General features: G+C 35.6%; 2 protein-coding genes across 3 annotated transcripts; both read left to right on the top strand.

The window, feature by feature from the left end:
* Nucleotides 1–7,456, top strand: UVH1 (Restriction endonuclease, type II-like superfamily protein). Of its 2 annotated transcripts, XR_013510855.1 has the most exons (11): nucleotides 1–611; nucleotides 1,319–1,584; nucleotides 2,105–2,328; nucleotides 2,707–2,798; nucleotides 2,948–3,112; nucleotides 4,429–5,184; nucleotides 5,311–5,421; nucleotides 5,713–5,973; nucleotides 6,344–6,567; nucleotides 6,909–7,280; nucleotides 7,316–7,456. XR_013510855.1 is itself a non-coding variant. In XM_078299747.1 (10 exons), the coding sequence occupies exons 1-10, from the start codon at nucleotides 36–38 to the stop codon at nucleotides 7,117–7,119; spliced, it is 2,886 nt and encodes a 961-aa protein (XP_078155873.1). In that variant the 5' UTR covers nucleotides 1–35; the 3' UTR covers nucleotides 7,120–7,456. The 2 variants fall into 2 exon arrangements, 1 of the variants encoding a protein (XP_078155873.1); XM_078299747.1 differs by having other exon boundaries at nucleotides 6,909–7,456.
* Nucleotides 7,457–12,292: 4,836 nt separating this feature from the next.
* On the top strand, nucleotides 12,293–18,322 carry LOC144551701 (polyadenylate-binding protein 1-like). The gene is made up of 6 exons (XM_078299774.1): nucleotides 12,293–12,505; nucleotides 12,807–12,915; nucleotides 16,585–16,661; nucleotides 17,063–17,254; nucleotides 17,627–17,751; nucleotides 18,092–18,322. The coding sequence occupies exons 1-6, from the start codon at nucleotides 12,407–12,409 to the stop codon at nucleotides 18,135–18,137; spliced, it is 648 nt and encodes a 215-aa protein (XP_078155900.1). The 5' UTR covers nucleotides 12,293–12,406; the 3' UTR covers nucleotides 18,138–18,322.
* The last annotated feature ends 823 nt before the right edge of the window (nucleotides 18,323–19,145 follow it).

Raw genomic sequence — 19,145 nt, 5'->3', positions numbered from 1 at the left:
GGGAGTTGATCGATTCCTGACAGAAATGAAATAAAATGTTGTCTTTCCAGGAGCAGATAATCTCAGACCTCCTGGACGACGTCAATGGCGGGTTGGCTGTTCTCTCCTCTGGACTCCCTCTTTCTCCCATTCTCCTCTCGCTCATTCCTCTCCTTCCTTCCAATCTCACGCCTCTCCTACTTTCCGTCCCCGATTCCCTCCTCCCTTCCCTCTCCCAGCTTTCGCCACTTTCCATCACCTTCGACCTTCCATCTCACCAGCGTGCCTCTCTCTACACTTCAGGTCGCACTCTTATTCTCTCGCCTCGCATCCTCATCGCCGATCTGCTCACCTCCCGCTGTCCGCCCGCCTCTATTTCAGCTCTCTTTATTTTCAATGTGCACCGCCTCTCCGACACCTCCACGGAGTCGTTTATTGCAAGGTTACTAAGACTGTCATCTCCGCATAATCACTTGATCCCGATATTTGCATTCTCGGATTGTCCACATGCCATGGTGTCTGGATTCGCCAAGGCTGAAAGGCTCATGAAGTGTTTGTATGTGAGGAGGTTGCATTTGTGGCCGAGATTTCATGTGCTGGTCTCTAGTGACTTGGAGAAGGATCCACCAGAGGTACAAATGAAACTCATGCTCATGCAGTTTAGAGTAGGAAGTGCTTAAAATTAGTAATTTTAAGTGTGAACATTTGTGTAACTTTATGAAATATCTGATATTTGTCTTGATTTTAGGCCGTCAATTAAGCTTTCAATTAGCCTCAATAACTAAATAAGCTAGTAATCAAGGAGTTAGCAAAAAAAAAAAAAAAATAGGTCAAAGAAAGCACAAAAAATTAAGTTGGGATTTTCTTTGTTGAGCAGCCACTGGTTCCTTTTCCAAAGAGCAGAAATTTTACAACACAAACAGAATAAAATTCAGAAGATTCCCTAAACCTTGGGGATCACATCGTGTTATGGTTTCGATCAGATCAGTAGTATATAAGGCTAACTCAAGCAAAATATGTAGCATCATAGTATTTTTGACCCACAATGGCTCACAAGGCAATCTACCAGTCGAAATAAAAAAAACAAATAACGGTATCACAGGGTAACACCCCCTCTTACTACCTTATAACACCTGAAGTTTTGACATTCTATAAGGGTTGAAAAAAAGACATACTGAAAGCGCAAAGAAATTCATGATTTTTTTTTGTTTTTGGTGTTATCTAAAGTATTTATTCTTCGGTATTCAACCTGTGGTACTTTGGTAACATTTTGTGCATGTTCCCCTCCTGATGTTCACAATTGTGAACAGGCTTCTAACATTTTTTCCGGTTATTACAGGTGGTGGATATTAGAGTTCCTATGAGCCCAGCCATGAAGGGTATACAGGCTGCAGTTTTGGAGGCCATGGATGCGTGCTTGAAGGAGCTAAGACGAACAAACAAGGTTGATGTGGAAGATTTGACGGTGGAGAAGGGGCTGTTTAAGTCATTTGATGAGATTGTCAGACAGCAGCTGGATCCTATCTGGCATACCATCGGGAAGAAGACGAAGCAGCTTGTTAGCGATCTTAGAACTCTAAGGAAATTGCTTGATTATCTAGTCAGGTTAGAGTTTCGTAAGGACTGCAATTTTGATTGATTTGAGGGAACTTTAGCTGCCGTTTTTTTTCTATATTTGCCTGACAATTACAGTAATACACTGAGCCTAGATTTTATTTGACCAGATATTGGTTTTTAAGGTTGAAACTTGAAGGTCCTGATCCACACATATGACCTCAGTTAAAGACCATGCAAGCCAACAAAAGAAGAGGTAAAACCAGTAAACCTCGATCTGCGCTTGCACCTGCATTTAGGACAAACTCGTATACCTGGTAAACCCCGCAAGTACAGTGACAAAAACAGAGATTATTGTAGTTGTATATTCTTTCTTTTTTTCATCTAACTGGTAAAAAAAGAAATAGAAGGGTAAACTGACTTTCTCTTCATCTAGAATTTATTTAGCATGAGATAAAAGAGTGGATAAGTCAAGCTCGGACTTATCTTGATGGAAAAGTTGGGATCCTTATAACATCTGTTGATATAATCTTTTGAGTCCATGCAAATTTTTAAAACTTTTATTTATTAGGTATGATGCGGTAACATACTTAAAGTATTTGGATACCTTGAGGGTGTCTGAAGGGGTTAGGTCCATGTGGATTTTTGCCGACTCAAGTCACAAGATTTTTGAACTAGCGAAGAGGCGCGTATATCAAGTTGTGAGAGCAGATGGTTCCAGAATTAGTCTAGATAAGGCCATCCCAACCAAGAAAAGGAGAGTGGCAGGCGATAACAAGAAAATGAAAGAGATTGGTGAACAACTTTATCCATGACCTGTATTTTATACAAAAGATCAAAATACCTTAAGAGAATGATTACAATGATTACGTACTAGGTTTTACCACTTCGTTGGTGATGCCTGGTACTGGTAGCATTTTGCTTGAGATTCTTGGTGCACCAGCATACTACCAGTTTGGCCATATTTGTGTTTTTGTGGGTTGCTTTCTGTGTAACTGTTATCAAGTCGAGCATAAATTTGGATATATGTTGGTTTCATTGCAATCTGTCTTACATTTCAGGTCTGGATGGTACTTTAATGGGTCTTTATTTGAGCTGATATAGGTTTCCATTTGTCTACCCTGTTAAACATTATCTCTGATAGATGCGTATTCATTTCAATCTTTTTGGAAGATAATGAAGCTTCTTCATCTAGCAAGGAAGTTGGCGGTGGCATAGTCTTGGAGGAAGTATTGGAAGAAGCACCTAAATGGAAAGTGTTGCGTGTGAGTTAGTGAGTTTGAGCTCTTTACTTTGTTCAATCAGGTTATTTTTCTCCAGCATAGATGTCAATGCAAATTTTCTTCTGCTGACATAAGAAAAAAAATGAAGAATAACTTTCACAATGATGTCAGTGAGTTTGTGATTAATGCAGGAGTTGTTAGAAGAGATAGAAGAAGAGAGGATGAAGGGAATCCAAGTAACGGAACAAACCATGTCTGGAGAGTATGCTGATAGCACTGACATAGTTTTGGTTGCTTGTAAGGATGAACGCTCTTGCTTGCAACTAGAGGATTGCATTCTTAAAGGTCCACAGCAGGTGTAATATTAAATCTTTAGCCATGCCTGCCAGTACTCGTTTGTACTTTATAATCTTCAATCTTTGGTCTGTATAAGAAATTTACCTACCACTTCGGTTACCAACATGGTGATATGTACCAATGCAGTCAAAGGCAAAAGGCGCAATTAAAGCGCAAATGACTCCAATTGCCTGAGGCACAAGGCGCAAAAAAAAAGCACACACCTGAATAATACAACAACAACAACAACCAAGCCTTTAGTCCCAAACAAGTTGGAGTAGGCTAGAAATGAAACCCAACCGAGTACCGCCTGAATAATAAGAGGCGCATAATTAAGATTTGTAACATTTTGCATGATAATTCCATAATCTAATAATATCAATAGTAGTACTAGTAGTAGCAAATAATAATAGTTATTAAATGACCTGTTATTATTATTATTATTAACAAAATGAATTACTTAAACTTGTTACTGACACCTTTGTTTGTAAATGCGGAAACCACTTCTCTTTCAAATATTAAATCGATACTGAATTGAATATTTAATATTACTGCTTAATGTTACTATAATGTTTTTTATGTTCTCATTGTTCACATGTAATGTTATAGAAAATCTCGAAAAATATATTAAACGTAAATAAGGTTTGTTTATCACTATGTTCAAATGGAATTCTATTTTTGATGAGAAAGAGGATGAGTGTTTACAATGTCCAACTTATATGACGGGTCTTTGTTGGGAATGATTTTAGATAAATCAGACAGTATGTTGTACAAAAGTAAAGCTCAATTATAAAGCAAAGGTAGCAAAGTTAAAAAAAAACAAAAAAAAAAATGTGCAACAACGTTAGTGGGCCAGAAAAAAAACTTTGTTGTTTGACTAATTAATGAATAATATCACTCTTTTATGATCCAAGTGCACACTTTTGCACTTTTTTCATCTGCCTCTTAACCGCAAAAGGCGCATAAAGGTGCTCGTTCTCTGAATTGCGCTCATCCCATGAAAACAAAAGCGCTCTATGTGAAATTGCCTTGCCACTACGCTGAAGTTCATCAAGTGCTCGCTTTTAACTGCACTGATATGTACTACTTGACATGATCTGTATGTATGGTATGCTACTAGTACATTACCGGACTGATGGTGTCTCCTGTTCCGAGTTTTGGCTGCTGAATGAGGCCATTTTGGGATACATCAGTCTGCGCTTCATTCACCTGCCGCTTTGTTTTTTTTTTTTATTTGGTCAAGGTGGATGTGCTAAACATGTAGTGAATTGCATATGCATTTTGTTTTAAAATTTATCATTGCTGTAGAATCTCCTTTTAATCTTACTTATAATAGGCCATGCGAGGAGAATGGGAGAAATACTTGTTAGGCAAGATTGAATTGCACAGTTTATCCAAACGAGGCAAGAAAAAACCCAAGGAGCCAAAGCCAAAAGGATTTGGTTTAGTAGATGGAGGACTTGTCACAACTAAAGTATCCAATGAAAGCGCAGAACCTACGGCAATTAGTTTACTAGAAAACAAAGCCCTATTAGCTGCTGCATCAGAGATTTCAAAATCAACAACAAGACGAGAGGAAATAGAAGTCGAGCCCGCAGAAAGTTCGAAACCCAAGAAAGGCCGAGGTAAAGGAAAATCTAAGAAAAATCTAGTATCAGATAGCAAGCCTCAGAGTAGTGTAGTGCAAATTGAAGAACCCGAGGGGAAAAATCATAATTTCAGCACAGGTGGTTTGGCTAGTAGTGCTGTGCAAACTGAAGAAGCCCAGGGGGAATCTCGTAAGTCTACTGTAGGAGGTTCAGCTGATGTCAAGCCACTGCCTCCAATACAGTTCTATGCATTAGACAGCGATCAGCATATATTAGAAAAGTGGAAGCCTGCTGTGGTGATAGTTTACCATCCTGACATGACTTTTGTCAGAGAGATTGAAATTTACAAGGCTGAGAATCCTAAAAGGAAACTGAAGACCTATTTTCTTTTTTATGAGGATTCAGCTGAGGCACAAAAGTTTGAGGCAAGTATTCATAGGGAAAACAGAGCATTTGAATCTTTAATCAGACAGAAATCTCTTATGATGATACCTGTGGATCAGGTATTGTTTGATCTATTTTCTTGTTTCTCTTACCCCTTCTGTCAATACTGTTACGTAGGAAGTCCAAATAACATTTCCTCGAGTATCTCCTCAATTTTAGTAGTTCTGTTCCTTTGTTTTTCTCAGAATGGGAGGTGTGTAGGTCCAGCAACACAGAGTACTGAACCAGCGTCAGGTCTGTTGAATTCTGTAACTAGGAAGGCTGGTGGCAGAAAACCACTGGAAAAAGAAATGCAGGTAATTTGCTCTATTTGCACATTTTTTTTTTTTACTTATTTGTTCCTTTGTTGTTTGGTTGCATAGTTGTGGCTAACAAAGGTTAAATTAGTCCACGGATGTTAATCATGATTAACTGTAGAGAAAATGAAATATTTTCCTGGTTTTTCTGAAAATTGGCACTTGCTTGTCCTGGCTTAAAACTAGTACTTTAACCTGTCTTCAGTCCTCTTAGTTTGGTTGTGAAGCCTTAAGGTGACTTCAGCTGTGCCCTAACTTCATTTTGTATCTCATGCTTTTATTTTCTTGTAGGTAATAGTGGACATGAGGGAGTTCATGAGCAGCCTCCCGAATGTTCTCCACTTGAAAGGCATGAAGGTGATACCTGTCATGTTAGAAGTTGGAGATTATATTCTCTCACCTTTGATATGTGTTGAGCGAAAAAGCATCTCAGATCTTTATCAAAGTTTTGCAACAGGCCGTCTCTATAACCAAATTGAGACTATGGTTCGCTACTATAAGATTCCTGTCCTTCTCATAGAGTTCTCGCAGGATAAAAGCTTCTCCTTTCAGGTACTCTTGCACCATTCAAAAAATCCACAGGCGAATTTTATAAAATGCAAGTTCCTTAATGCGGGCATATATATCTTTAGATAGCAAAAGAGCTGGAGATAGAAAAAAACAAACAAGTTTAAATTGCATACATCTTCTGGACATCAGGAACATGTATAACAAGGGTCGTCTGGGGGTATATATACATGAATAGAAACCTTTGTTCAGTGAATGTGGATAGGAACATAAATGGTGCTAAATCTGGTAATATATGACCCCTTATTTTTGTAAGAATGAAACTAATGTTAGGAAGATACATTTCAAACGACCTGGATTGAGAATTAGTATGCCATATATTACCAAATGAGTAACCTGTTCTTGTTTATTACAGTCAGCAAGTGAAATTGGGGATGATGTGTCACCAACAAACATTATTTCAAAGCTGACATTGTTGGTCATGCATTTCCCACGCCTCAGGCTAGTATGGTCCCGGAGCCTGCACGCAACTGCCGATATATTTCTTTCCTTGAAGTTAAACCAGGATGAGCCTGACGAGAGCAAGGCTATGCGGGTTGGGGTGCCCTCAGAAGATGGAATCATAGAAAATGATGTTAGGTAGGTGGCAAGGGTAATATAAGCTTCAGTTGCATGGAAAGGGTCTCTTGCTTGCGAGTGCAAGCACGCATACACAAGTATCACAGTAGTCGGGTCTATTTATTTATTTATTTCTTTGGAGAATTGGGTGCTTGTTTTGGGGGTTCTCCTTTTGTTATAGTCACAGCTCTTGTTAAGTGGGGTCCAAGATTGCCTCAGATTGGCAGCGAGCAAGTCTAGTACTAAACTAGTCAGGTTCGGTGCATATATTTAAAGTAGGAAAGGGACTTACGTGGTAATTATTTGTTACCAGCACTTTCATGATTTTGGATGAGTAATTGAACTGATTTATGATGTCTTAGGGCTGAAAATTACAACACCTCTGCAATCGAGTTCTTGAGACGACTGCCAGGGGTGACAGACTCAAATTACAGAGCATTGATGGATGGTTGCAACAATTTGGCTGAGCTGGGCCTCCTGCCAGTTGAAAAGCTAGCAGAACTAATGGGAAGCCAGAAAGCAGCACGCACTCTGAAAGAGTTCCTTGATGCAAAGTGCCCGACTATGGTTTAGTCCCGATGTAATGTTCTCTCTCAAGTCAAGAATGCTGTTTACGTCAAATGCCACATTGTTGAGGGATATGGACTTCTGGGTTCGAAAAATATCATTTGTACGAGATGTTAGAAAGTTACAGAGCTTCATTGAGTACTGTTGTACCTGTATCGGAGTATTCAGTGTTATTTTTTTTTTATCCCACGTGGATCCAGAGGCATATTCAGTTTCCATTGTTAATGTAACCGGAGAATGTCATTAGTAGAAAATGTATACTGCCTTTTCTATTTATTAATTGGGGAAAATATTGGTTCTATGTTTTATTAAATGGTTTCTTGATTGAGAAATTATAATTTCTCAAGATACTTGTCATTTGCACGGGCTCAGAGAATAATATTCCATGCAACTAAGAAATCAACTTAGGGGTGTCAATGATACCCTTTTAGCCATTTACCCGATCCATGCCTTATTCGATAAGACAGTATGGATAAATTTTTTTGTTCGTTAACTATGGGTATGGGTAAGAATTTTTTTTGTTAGTTAAACAGGTACGGGTACGGGTAAAAGCTATTTCGTACCCATTACCCTATAGGATAATTATATAAAATATAATAATAATATGATAATTAATGAGTATTTTTGTTATTTGTGTATTGTTTTTGTTATAAGAAAAATATTAAATGTATTACTTTTATTTGCATATCTTGTTCTTTAATTAAATAATTGAATTTGTCGGAAAATATATTCTTGTTTTATAAAAAAATAAAATTTAGTTGAAATTGATTGCGCATTTATTTTTATTTTTATTTATTATTAGTAATGTCATTGCATTTGTGCATAATAAATGAGTTTTGATATTCTATTTGTTAAATGTAATAAAATAATTATTATACTAGTATTATTTGTTATTTACTCGCTACCGTTTCGTTACCCGATAAGAGTAGGGTAGAGTAAAGTCAATTTTTAATGGATAAGGGTAGAGTATGGATAAGGTCATTCTTAGGGCCTGTTCGGACGAATCATTGTTCACGTGGAAAAAAAAAATTAGTTCAACTGAATTTTTTTTTCCACAGGAATAGTGTTTTTTAGTTCAATTCCCGTGCCCAAATTCATTCTCATTTGTCGGCCGAACAGGCCCTTAGTGAGTATTCTATAAAAATGCTTCCACACTATCCATATCGTAACCATTGACTTGACTTTAAATTATCAATCATAATTCGGATGTTGCCATTCCATCAATTGGAGGAAATGAATCTGCTGTTATTCCAAAGGAACAAAAGGAACATGTTAGTCTGATCTCAACCATTTAAATTTTTCTGTGTGAATCTTAAAGAAGAAAGTTTTTCATGCACGGATCTCAATGAAAATAAACGATTGGGATCAGAATAACATGTTCCTGTTATTCCTTTGGGTTTCGTTGTTATTGTGACCCCGCAGTCCCGTACCCTCCTCCGAGAAGCGGGGCCACGTCCCGTGGCAAAAATGTCGACAGACAATATAAAACTTGAAGTCAAATTATTATTTTTCGAGAGCCGGGGCCACGCCTTGTTATTTTTCAAATTATTATTTTTCTCAAGAATAGACAGACAATAAATTATTAACTTATGGCATATTGGCATGTAGTGATTCTGAATTTGTCAACATAGGAAGTTTAAAGAAAATTTTAAATAAAAAGTATTTGCGTTGTTGCAGCCTCAGCGGTGGGATAACTGATAGCTCGCGAGCGGAGAGGTAGTCTTCTAGCAAATCTTCACTGGCGTTAGAATTTCTCAAAATTTTGAGGATTTTTTTGGAGAACTTTGTAGTTGGCCACAAAGTACGTAGAAAATTTCTAAATATAAAATCATGTTTTCCAAAATTATGAACTATCTAAATAGTTTTGTTAGTAACTTTCTGATAAGTAGAGAATTACTTGATCTAAAAATTATGAACTATACTTACCTAAAAAAATCTAAAAATTTAAAAATTTGGTATTTTAGTATATTTTTATATAGATATCATGCAGAATAGTTCAAATTAACTGTTTGAATTATAAAATGAAAATATAGATTTATAGTACATATCGATATGCACTTTGTAAAGTACTATAGTTTAGGACTGTCAACGAGCAGAACTAGACAAAGCTCGAACCCCCTCGTGTCAGAATAAACCGAGCCACAAGAGTCACAAGAGCCTGATTTTAGAAATGCGATCCACGGTATGTTACTATGTATTTGAAATTATAGGAGTTAGGTAATATTTGAACATTTTGATCCACTTGTGGTTATCGGTGGAAAATATGCAAACAAATTATTAATTTTTTCCGCTGATTGATGTCGAGTAAACTTTTTATTTCACAATTAAACTGTCAAACAAAAAATAAAATCTGAATTAATTTGAAATAAATTATTGTATTATTTAGATGGATTAACATGCTCCACACTTATTTTATGAACTATAATATATAAAAAAATTATTTTGTAACATTTTACTTTTCAGATAAATTAATTTAAATCATTATTTAAATTGTAAGATGTATAATATGAAGAATGAGGTAAATAAATAACTTCAAAAAAAAATATAAAGAAAAAAACGTAAAAACGAAGGTCACATGCTCGCATCTGAAAGTACCGAATTTTTTTATTAATAGAAAATAAATAAATAAAATATCAAAAAAGGGGATGGTTTTTGGGTTTTATCGATATATAGGTAGATCGGAATGGTTTGTCCTGCCCAGCTATAGTGTTCTGGACGGGATAAACTATCCCGTCCAGATTAGTGCTCCACTAATTTTGTTTAGTAGAAAAAAAAAAAATTTTGGACATGATAGATTATCCCGTCTGGTAATGTAGCTTTCTTTTTTTGGTTTTTGGTTTTTGGTTTCTAATTTCATCTTAGATAATGAAAAAAAAATTTAAAAAAATGCTACAGTACCAGACAGGATAATTTATCCCGTCCAAAAATTTTTTTTTTTTTTTTTTTTGCTAAGCAAAATTAGCAACTAATCTGGTCAGATAAATTAAAGAAAGCTGGACGGGATAATTGGTATCGTCAGTTGGACAGGAAAATTCATCCTTTTTTATATATATATTTTTTTCTATTAATAAAAAATTCGGCTGAAACTACGGGGTTTGTGTACCCCAAAAAAGATAAATTAGGGTTCAGTTTAAGAAGAGCGGCGGCAATAGAAAACAAAAGAGGTGGATCGTGTGTTGACGTCAGAACGCTTGAAGTTGAAGGTTACGAATGAACACGTGGATCATTGGTCCAATTCAAAGTAAAAGGTTGTAAATTGTTGCGGTGCGTGTATATTATTCTTGGTGAAAGGATATTCAGTATTGTAATGCGGGGAGAGAAATGCATGAGTTGTAGTTTACGCAGAGACGGAGCCACGGAGGAATTTACTATAACGGTTCTTTAAAAACAGTTAATTATACCATTGGATTCTTTTGTAATTTTACAACCTTTTCACAACAGTGATGGATTTAAAGAACCAACTATTTCAAATAATAGTAGCTAAAAAGCACAACCTTTAGGACCGTAGAATATCCCAAAAAAAAATAAAAAAAAGCGCGCTGTATCTAGATGTTTGATTTTTATTCGGATTAAATTTAGTGGTAAAAATAAAATAATTTTTTTGAATTACGATTGGTAATTAGAATTATAAGTTAGAGTATAAAAAATTATAAGTCCGAGTGTTGAAAAGTATAAGTCAAAGTATTATTTTTTTATCGAGTACTTAATTAGTTAATAAGTTTAAATCCGATTCGATAATTTTTTGTCTTCCTCGATGAAAATTCTGAATCCATCTCTGCCTCGTATGTTCATATTATAAGCCCGTTGCATATTCCGTATATATTTTCAAGATTTTTGATGTTTAATATCTCGGACGTAGATCAAAGGCAGCAAATCAGGAAATGATCTAAGCCAACATAGTAATCGGGAAGACACATGTCAACTGTAGAGAACTGAAGAAGGCATTATGAAAAATGGTTTTCTGAAATGATTTAACATCATAGTGTGAAGCGACACATCCTTTTACAAATCAGCCTGACTTAATGTTCTTTGCATACAGAGATGGATTACGTGTATGCTAGAAGTGCTAAGTCATCTTATGATTTTAAATTTTTTAATTATATATATTAAAATTTAATTAAATCTTCGTATTTTTTGAAATTGACTAAAAAGATACAAATTAAAAATATCATAATCTAATTAATTTAAATTAACATTCTAAACAAAACCGAATCCCCCTCTACCTGTAACGTACCTTTTCACTCTCCGTCTCTACCGAGTTCAGATCCAGTGAAAGTAATCTAAAGATTGGGTTTTAAATCGGGACCGTCCGATTCGAATCCGAGATAATCTATCCGAAGTGGAGCGCACACATCTCAAGAGATAAATTCGAATCGCGAAACAATCTTGAGCGACGGATTTGAATCGGACGGTCCCGATTCAAAACCCAAAGATTGAGTTACTTTAGGGGATCCGGACCCGTCTCTACTCTGGTAAAAGAAGAGAGAAATTTCATATGTACTTCTCATACCTACATATTTCTTCCTCTAAGATTTATAATATCATATTTATTACCCTTCTAAATTTTAATAACGCTCAAATTTATTAACTTTTATATTAAATCTCATTTAAAATTTTTAAAATATAAATTTTATCCTTAATTAAAAAAATGTATATTATGTAAGAATTTTTTTTTTCTAACTGATCTATCTTTGAGAATAAATGATTCATTTCTCTACCTGTGCTTGTGTCACAATCAAAGGTTTAAATAGCATTTATCGTGTCATAACGGAATGGCTAAAAAAACAGCGCTGTGCCCATATAGCACCGCTATAGAACACTATAGCGCCACTATAGTGCGCTATTTAGAACCTTGGTCACAATTTAAAAAATGAACAATTTGCGCTCAAAATCTACAAATTAAAAGACTAAATATTTCTCTTAAATATGTTACATATTTTTTATTTTTCTAATAAAGAAAAAAATGTATATTTTATAAATTCTAAATGAATTTTAATAAAAAAAAGTCAATAAATTGAGTATATTTATGAGTTTTTGAAATTCAGATGGGTAAATATGATATTATGAATTTTAGAGAAGAAATGTGTATTGGAGTTTTTTTGAGGGGTGTAGGTGAAATTTTCCCAAAGAATACAGACTGCCACTGGGCCCCATCCCCAGGCCACAGCGCGCTTTTCCATAACCCTTGTGTCTGTACAAAACGATAAACTAAAAGAAAGAAAACGGGCATATCTCAAATTCCCCAAAACCAAACTCAAAAACGAAAGAGGCGATTGTCGGCGCCACGATTTCCATGGACCCCAATCCGACCTACGAAGGCGAGGAGATGGAGCCTGACTACGCTGACGACCACATCCCCGACACCGCCGCCGACTCTTCTTCCCACCCAGAGGTCTCTTTCATGGTTTTTTGTTTGCTTTCTTCAGTTTGTTTCTATCGAATTCGGAATTATAGTCTGTACTCTGAAATTGGAACATAGTAACCTGTCCAACCCGAGTCTATTAGAAGAGGGAATTGGGAGAGCGAAATTTTGAAGTCATAAGTGGAGATGAGGAGAAACAGCTTCTATTTTTGCAAATTGTCAAGCAAAGAAGATAATTGTTTTAAACTGTGGTGAAAATGGGAACATATTGAAGAAAAGCTGAATTTTTTTAGTCTAGGTAGTCTCTGATTTCTTTCTTTTCTACAAGTAGGAAATCGAAGACATGAAGAAACGATTAAAGGAGATGGAGGAAGAAGCAGGAGCTTTACGTGAGATGCAAGCCAAGGTTGAGAAAGAAATGGGATCATCTGCCACATCAGGTACTTGCTCTCTCCATTAAGTGGTAGATTTGTGATTATTTGTATTTTACGAGCAGATGGATGCTATCGGGTGTGTTGGACGAACTGCTTTGATATTAATAACGCCTTAACTCTTTAAGTCTTGTGTATCATCGAGTTAGCAATATGAATATTTTTGTGTTTTTCCTGGTCAAATTCACCACTCTTTGTATATCATACAGTTTGTTTGACATTGCTTCTGCTACTTTTTTTTCCTTATCTGGTCATTCGCTCTATATTATTTTCCTGTATTGTTTATTTTTAGAAAGAATTATGTACACAGTACACTAGATAGCTTTTTGTGCGCTGCTGTGGCCTACTGAATTTGTTATATTGTTAACAGACTTAGAATATGCCATTATCGCAACAGTAAAATTACCAATTAACATATATATTTCTACAAAATGAAGCATGGGGGTACTTGTCAGTTGTCTCATATATTACTGAGCTCACAACCCTGTCACCTAATTATAAGTGCTAGACCTCCACCCTAACTAAAATATTATCTTTTAAATATTTTACTGTCATTTGTGCCACGCCTACCTCCTCTCCTCTGCCCACCAACGCCATGTGATGTTAAACTGCACAAGGAAAAAGAAGCAAGAAGTTAGGTGAGTTTTACAGTAGTAAGTAAGATAAGAGTTTTGGGAAGGAGTTGATAAAGATGGTACAGGAATAATAGTTCAATAAGAATAACAGAATATGCTAAGCTGGGCTACATGATCTGGAAAAGTGCGTGGTCGGTGGGTGTTATCACAAGTGCGAGTGATCATCGAGTGAACTGATGTACTGACTGGAGGGGAAGTAGCAGGTGCAGGTGATGGTGTTTGAATAGCATGTGGATTGGTTTGATTATGTAAAGGAGAATGAATATTGGGCTGTGGAGAAAATTGATTTGGGGAATTGATTGGCTCGGACATCCCAGTAACTGACGAATTGGATGCTCCAGCAGTAGATCCAGTTCTGAAGGAAAACAAAAAGAGAAAGTCCCGCTTGTCAACCATGCCCTGAGCCCAAAGGAAAAGTGGATGGACGATTAGTCTGAGCATTACTTTTGTTGAATCGTCTACTGTATAATTCAAATCATTGGATTAAATAGTATCTTCGGTGCTTTTAGTGAAGAGAATAAACAAAAACAAACTGATATTTTCTGGCAACCTTCATGAATTGCTATAATGTGCAGCCTCCAACTTTGTTGCTTGGTTTACTTTTCTTAACGCCTTATCCTGTTGATCCACTATCTAACATAGTGACCAATAATAATAGATGAAAATCTGATACTCTCTTTTTAGATGGTGGAGAATTATCTGTCTTCTTTCTGCCTGACGTATCTCTGCATTTTGACCTGTATGAAGTCAGGTCCAGTTCGGGTCTGAATTAGCACAGACCAAATAGTCAGTTCGGTACACTTTTTAGTTCCATCTCGGCATCTCCTATAGCTAACAATAATTTATCATGCACACAAATATTGTGATATGATTTTCGGGCCTGTAAATATTTCTACTTGCATATTTTTAGCAAAAGAACAATATTATGATAATCTTATTTGTGGAAGGATGGCTCTTTATAAGAAGTTAGCTTAAATCTGAATTTTTAAGAGATTCTTTTTAGTCATATATCCTAATTCTAATTAGAGGCGGGGGGGGGGGGGGGGGGGGGGTTCAAATGCCTCCATTTTTAGAACTTCAATAACTTAAAATTTAAAACTTAAATGTCAAAATGAAACCGTTAGATATGATCTATATCATTTTCTCTCCGCACATGTGAAATATCACGACACGTCGATATTGTTTTGATTAGTATCAAGAGCTTGCAAAAATACACCGATGTGGACAAATTTTGGATGTTGATTTTTCAACTAATTGATTCATATAAAATCAAAATTAAAAGTGATAATTTTTTACGTGCATGTACAGAAAATAATATAGATAATATCTAACTGTTTATTTTGACATTTAAATTTTAGAATTTTTGTTATTAGAAAATTAAAAGTGGAGGCATGATGGAGACACAAAAAATGGAGGCATTTGAACCCTCAATTAGAAATCATCCTTACTTTCTAATTGACCAATAAACCAGAATACTAGAAAAAATTGCAAAAGCAACTATATTATGTACATACCAATACATAAGAGTTTTCTTTTGTTATGGCTGCTTTTCCAGAACAAGCTTAGTAAAGCAAGATTTTAAAAAGTATAAACTATGAAGTCAGTTGTGGATGGAGAGAGATGTAAGGGTTTAGTATTATACTAAATAGGATAAGGTATGCCATAAAGTTAAATAACATACAATACCTTTTCATTTGCTGATCTTGTCTTTCACAAAATTAAGTTAATTTCTCCCTAATTAGTTGAGTATGGTTCATAAATCAGAAATCAACTTTTACCTTTTAGATGAGAGAGCGCTGGACGATTGCTGCTAGAGAAACCCCTCATCTGCTTCGTGGTATAAATCTGTCTATAGATTGGTGAATCCTGGAAGGAGAAATATGTCACAAAAGAGATTCTAATCATAACAAAAACAATAAAATTATATGCAAAAACAATTCCTTGCAACGACCAATTGAACTATGCGTAATACATATTGAAGAACCAAGATAATTATTCATGTGCAAATTGTTGTTCATTAAAAACATACTGAAACGATTCCTCAAACGTGGCACATTCCAATGTTTTTTCCTAACTAAGAGAAGAAATATTAGAAATCATTTACTTGCCAATTGAGCCCAAAAGTCTAAAAAAATTCAAAAGTAAACATTATAGTGATAATAAAAAATAATTACATTTAAAGAAATATTTGCCTTTTTAACTATATCATATTATATACTGAACTATTAATTATAAACATTTGGTTGCTACCGGGATTATAAATGAACACAATAGTAATGGCAACAGATATTGAAATTTTGGGTGCAAATCTGATCATTGATATTTTTACTTTCTAATATATTTGTTCTGTTGGAGATTGTTTTTAAATGGACTGATGCATATTTTGATTGTTACATAATAAACGAGTGTTTCATTGAAAAGATTTGTCAACATAAGATAAGAAATGTACTATTAAAGAGGAAGAGAGTCTGGTGAGAACTTGATACTTTTGAGCCAAGAATGGCTGGTAGGGTTGACATGTCCAGTGTGCAGATCAAGTGGCTAGTTCAGGGAGGAGGTGGTTCCATTGGACTTCACGTCTTCACCTTCTTTCTCCAAGTCTTTTGAAAGATAGGAGGGAGTACCCATATGGAGTTTCACTTCAGTGATAAGGGAGAGAATCATGAAATGAAGAAGGCCTTTCGGGAGGAGCAAAACTTGGTTGGAAGCAAGTCTAGTTCGGAGGAGTTACTAGAGGTAAGAGGTTAAAAAATGGATGTTTACCCAGGCAATTGTTATTGAGAGAAAGAATAAGGTTGGAAAGAGAGTAGAGCTGTGAAACATCGGAGAGATGAAGATAGAACAAAATCCAAAAAGCTTCACGCGACAACGTATTTGTTGCAATTTTCAGTTATGATCTGTGCTGTAATATAGAATTTGATCCAACGATTTGGATTACTGTCAAGCGAACCTCCCTTGATATTATATATTATCACTTTATCAAGCTTGCTTCAAAACTTATTATTCTTTATAGCTTGATTAATTTATTTGGTATTTACAACAGATCCTGCAAATGCTGCTGCAGACGCAACACAAGCTGAAAAAGAGGAGGTTGATTCTCGCTCAATCTATGTCGGCAATGTAAATTTCTTTTATCCTTCGCTGTCTTCTATATCCAAAATATCTTAACTGGGCTTTACTATTGCTGTTTTATCTGGTGCTAACCTGGCCGTTCACTTGACTGCTATGGTATTTTATACTATTGTACTTTGCTTGTACTAGTAGGCAATATTTGCCAGATTTGATTTTTGGTGATTAATTAAGCCTGGTTCCGACTTTCTACATTAATTTAAATAAATGTAGAAGAAGAACAGAAAAGCTAAACAAAAGAAATATTAAAATAATGGACAGTGCTCAATAACACAAGCTGTGTAATGCAAAAACTTCCAGTGCAAAGCCAGGCCACAAGACACACATCTTCTTCTCTTTATCACTGAAAGCTAAATTGCTGAATCCTAATTTATTTACTGATTCATATGCAGGTTGATTATGGGTGCTCTCCTGAAGAAGTGCAACAGCACTTCCAATCTTGCGGGACTGTCAATAGGGTTACCATTTTAACTGACAGGGGTGGCCAGCCAAAGGGGTTTGCTTACGTGGAGTTTGATGAGGTTGAAGCTGTTCAAAATGCTATCTTGTTGAATGAATCTGAATTGCATGGCCGCCAGCTGAAGGTTCACACTCTATATTTCTTTTATTTATATGCCTAAAATTCCAATGTCCCATTCATGGTGACTTGTATGGAAACTTTAATTTTGAGGGTGTACACATTTATTTTATTATATATTAACTTGTACACATGGATTTTAGTATACATTTAACTATTGTAAGTTCTGGTCAAACATAATATGATGAGCTGACCTGACTGGTTGAAATAGTTGTACTACCATGCTGGGATGTTTTGGCCAGAGGAAGGGTAAAGAAAGACAATTTTAAGAAAAAGCCAGTGGAGACTCATGTGTGTCATTACTGCTGTGAACAAGTACAGTATACAGGACATTTTCCTTCTGATTTTGTATTTGACTTAGATTTTGACTAATATGCAGGTATCTGTTAAAAGAACCAATGTACCTGGAATGAAACAGCATAGAGGAGGTCGGCGTCCTTATTATGGGGGGTTTCGACCAGGACCCTACATGGCACCACCATTTTATGCACCTTACGCATATGGGTACAGTATTTGACAATCTTTTGTTGTATTATTGTGATTGGCCTTGACATATAGTCTTGTCCAGTACCATGTTCGGTCTGATGCACATTGTTGTGACTTGTAGTCTGTCATGGTAATGTTTATTTTTTTATGTGGGCCCAGATTGTTCTGGAAATAAGTGATACAATATCTAACTAAACTAGATGACAAAAGTAGGGACTGCAACCAAAACCAACCTGGTATTGTACCTACTACAGGATAGCTGACCTGAGTACTACCATTATAATGTTGATATATATCTTTGCTATTTCTTCTCTTTATTGTTGATTTATAAACTATGGTTGCTGTATGCTTTCTGCAGGAAGGCACCGAGGTATAGGAGACCGATGGGCTACCGACCATACTAAATTTATTGTTTGCAATAGCTAATGGTGTTGTTGCATACTCCAGAAGCAATTTAGGAGGGATTAATTGTTATCCTATTATGTATTGACTTGCTTGTTATGGACAAAATTAGCATGTAGCATAATTTGTTAGGTGATGACCAGATTTAATATGCTTTTCGTGGGGTTTTGAATATTTTATTATTATACACTTAGCTATCAGAAAGGAGGATGCTGCTTTTCCAGCGAGCACCATCCTATCTAAACTGGATGAGTTGGATTTTGTTGAACGCCTCCATATCAATAAGCCCCTTAATGCCCTTATAAGTCATCAGCACGGTGGAATTGGTCTGGTCGTTGATGGGGAATTTTCGTCAGCTCGTTCTAGGATCGGAAAAGAAGGATTTAATTTCATATGATATAACATGACTATATATTTTCCTCTTATCTAGAAAATTCTGATGGTGATCAAGTCTACAGATAAAATTGCAGATGTTGTCAGCATGATGGCTAAAGATAATTTAAGAGTTATCTGCGTAATCTCTCCTCTTTATCAAGAAGCTTAATGTCTAAATTCTGTAAGGGTTCTGATTTTTTTTTTTTTTTCAAAATGATGCTCAGCCGTTGAATTTTCAGATCGCACATAGATAAATTTTTCAAATTATGAACTTCAACACTTAAGTATGCATTGGTCACGCCGCATATGATTCCAGTACCCGTAGACCGTGCGTCGCATTCGTGGACTAGAGTTCACATGTGTCATCTTGTAGATAAATATAGTATTTAACTATTTTTCTCTACAAATTTAATTTAAATTATCTCTCCTCCTTATTAAGAAGCTTAATGTTTTATACTACATAATTTGCTCTAGTTGCTGTGCATGAGCACAATTACTAGTCTTATCTTATGAAAAGAGAAAAACAGAGATGTCACTCTTTTGACCTTCAAATTGATGCATAAATAATATACATTAATTTTCTCGCCCTCCCAACAATTTTTGTACCATCAAATCGAAGCGTAAAAAAGATAAAA

Source organism: Carex rostrata, chromosome 3, assembly GCF_964058835.1.
Source record: "Carex rostrata chromosome 3, lpCarRost1.2, whole genome shotgun sequence".
In the NCBI taxonomy this organism is placed as follows: domain Eukaryota; kingdom Viridiplantae; phylum Streptophyta; class Magnoliopsida; order Poales; family Cyperaceae; genus Carex; species Carex rostrata.
Note: the sequence above shows the minus strand (reverse complement) of the source record. Positions and strands in the feature narration are given on the sequence as shown.

Coding starts and splice junctions, on each gene's coding strand:
- LOC144551701 (XM_078299774.1), top strand. CDS start 12,407: ATGGACCCCAATCCGACCTACGAAGGCGAGGAGATGGAGCCTGACTAC. Junction 12,916..16,584: donor GGGATCATCTGCCACATCAG/GTACTTGCTCTC, acceptor TATTTACAACAG/ATCCTGCAAATGCTGCTGCA. Junction 16,662..17,062: donor GCTCAATCTATGTCGGCAAT/GTAAATTTCTTT, acceptor ATTCATATGCAG/GTTGATTATGGGTGCTCTCC.
- UVH1 (XM_078299747.1), top strand. CDS start 36: ATGTTGTCTTTCCAGGAGCAGATAATCTCAGACCTCCTGGACGACGTC. Junction 1,585..2,104: donor TTGCTTGATTATCTAGTCAG/GTTAGAGTTTCG, acceptor TTTATTTATTAG/GTATGATGCGGTAACATACT. Junction 5,422..5,712: donor CACTGGAAAAAGAAATGCAG/GTAATTTGCTCT, acceptor ATTTTCTTGTAG/GTAATAGTGGACATGAGGGA.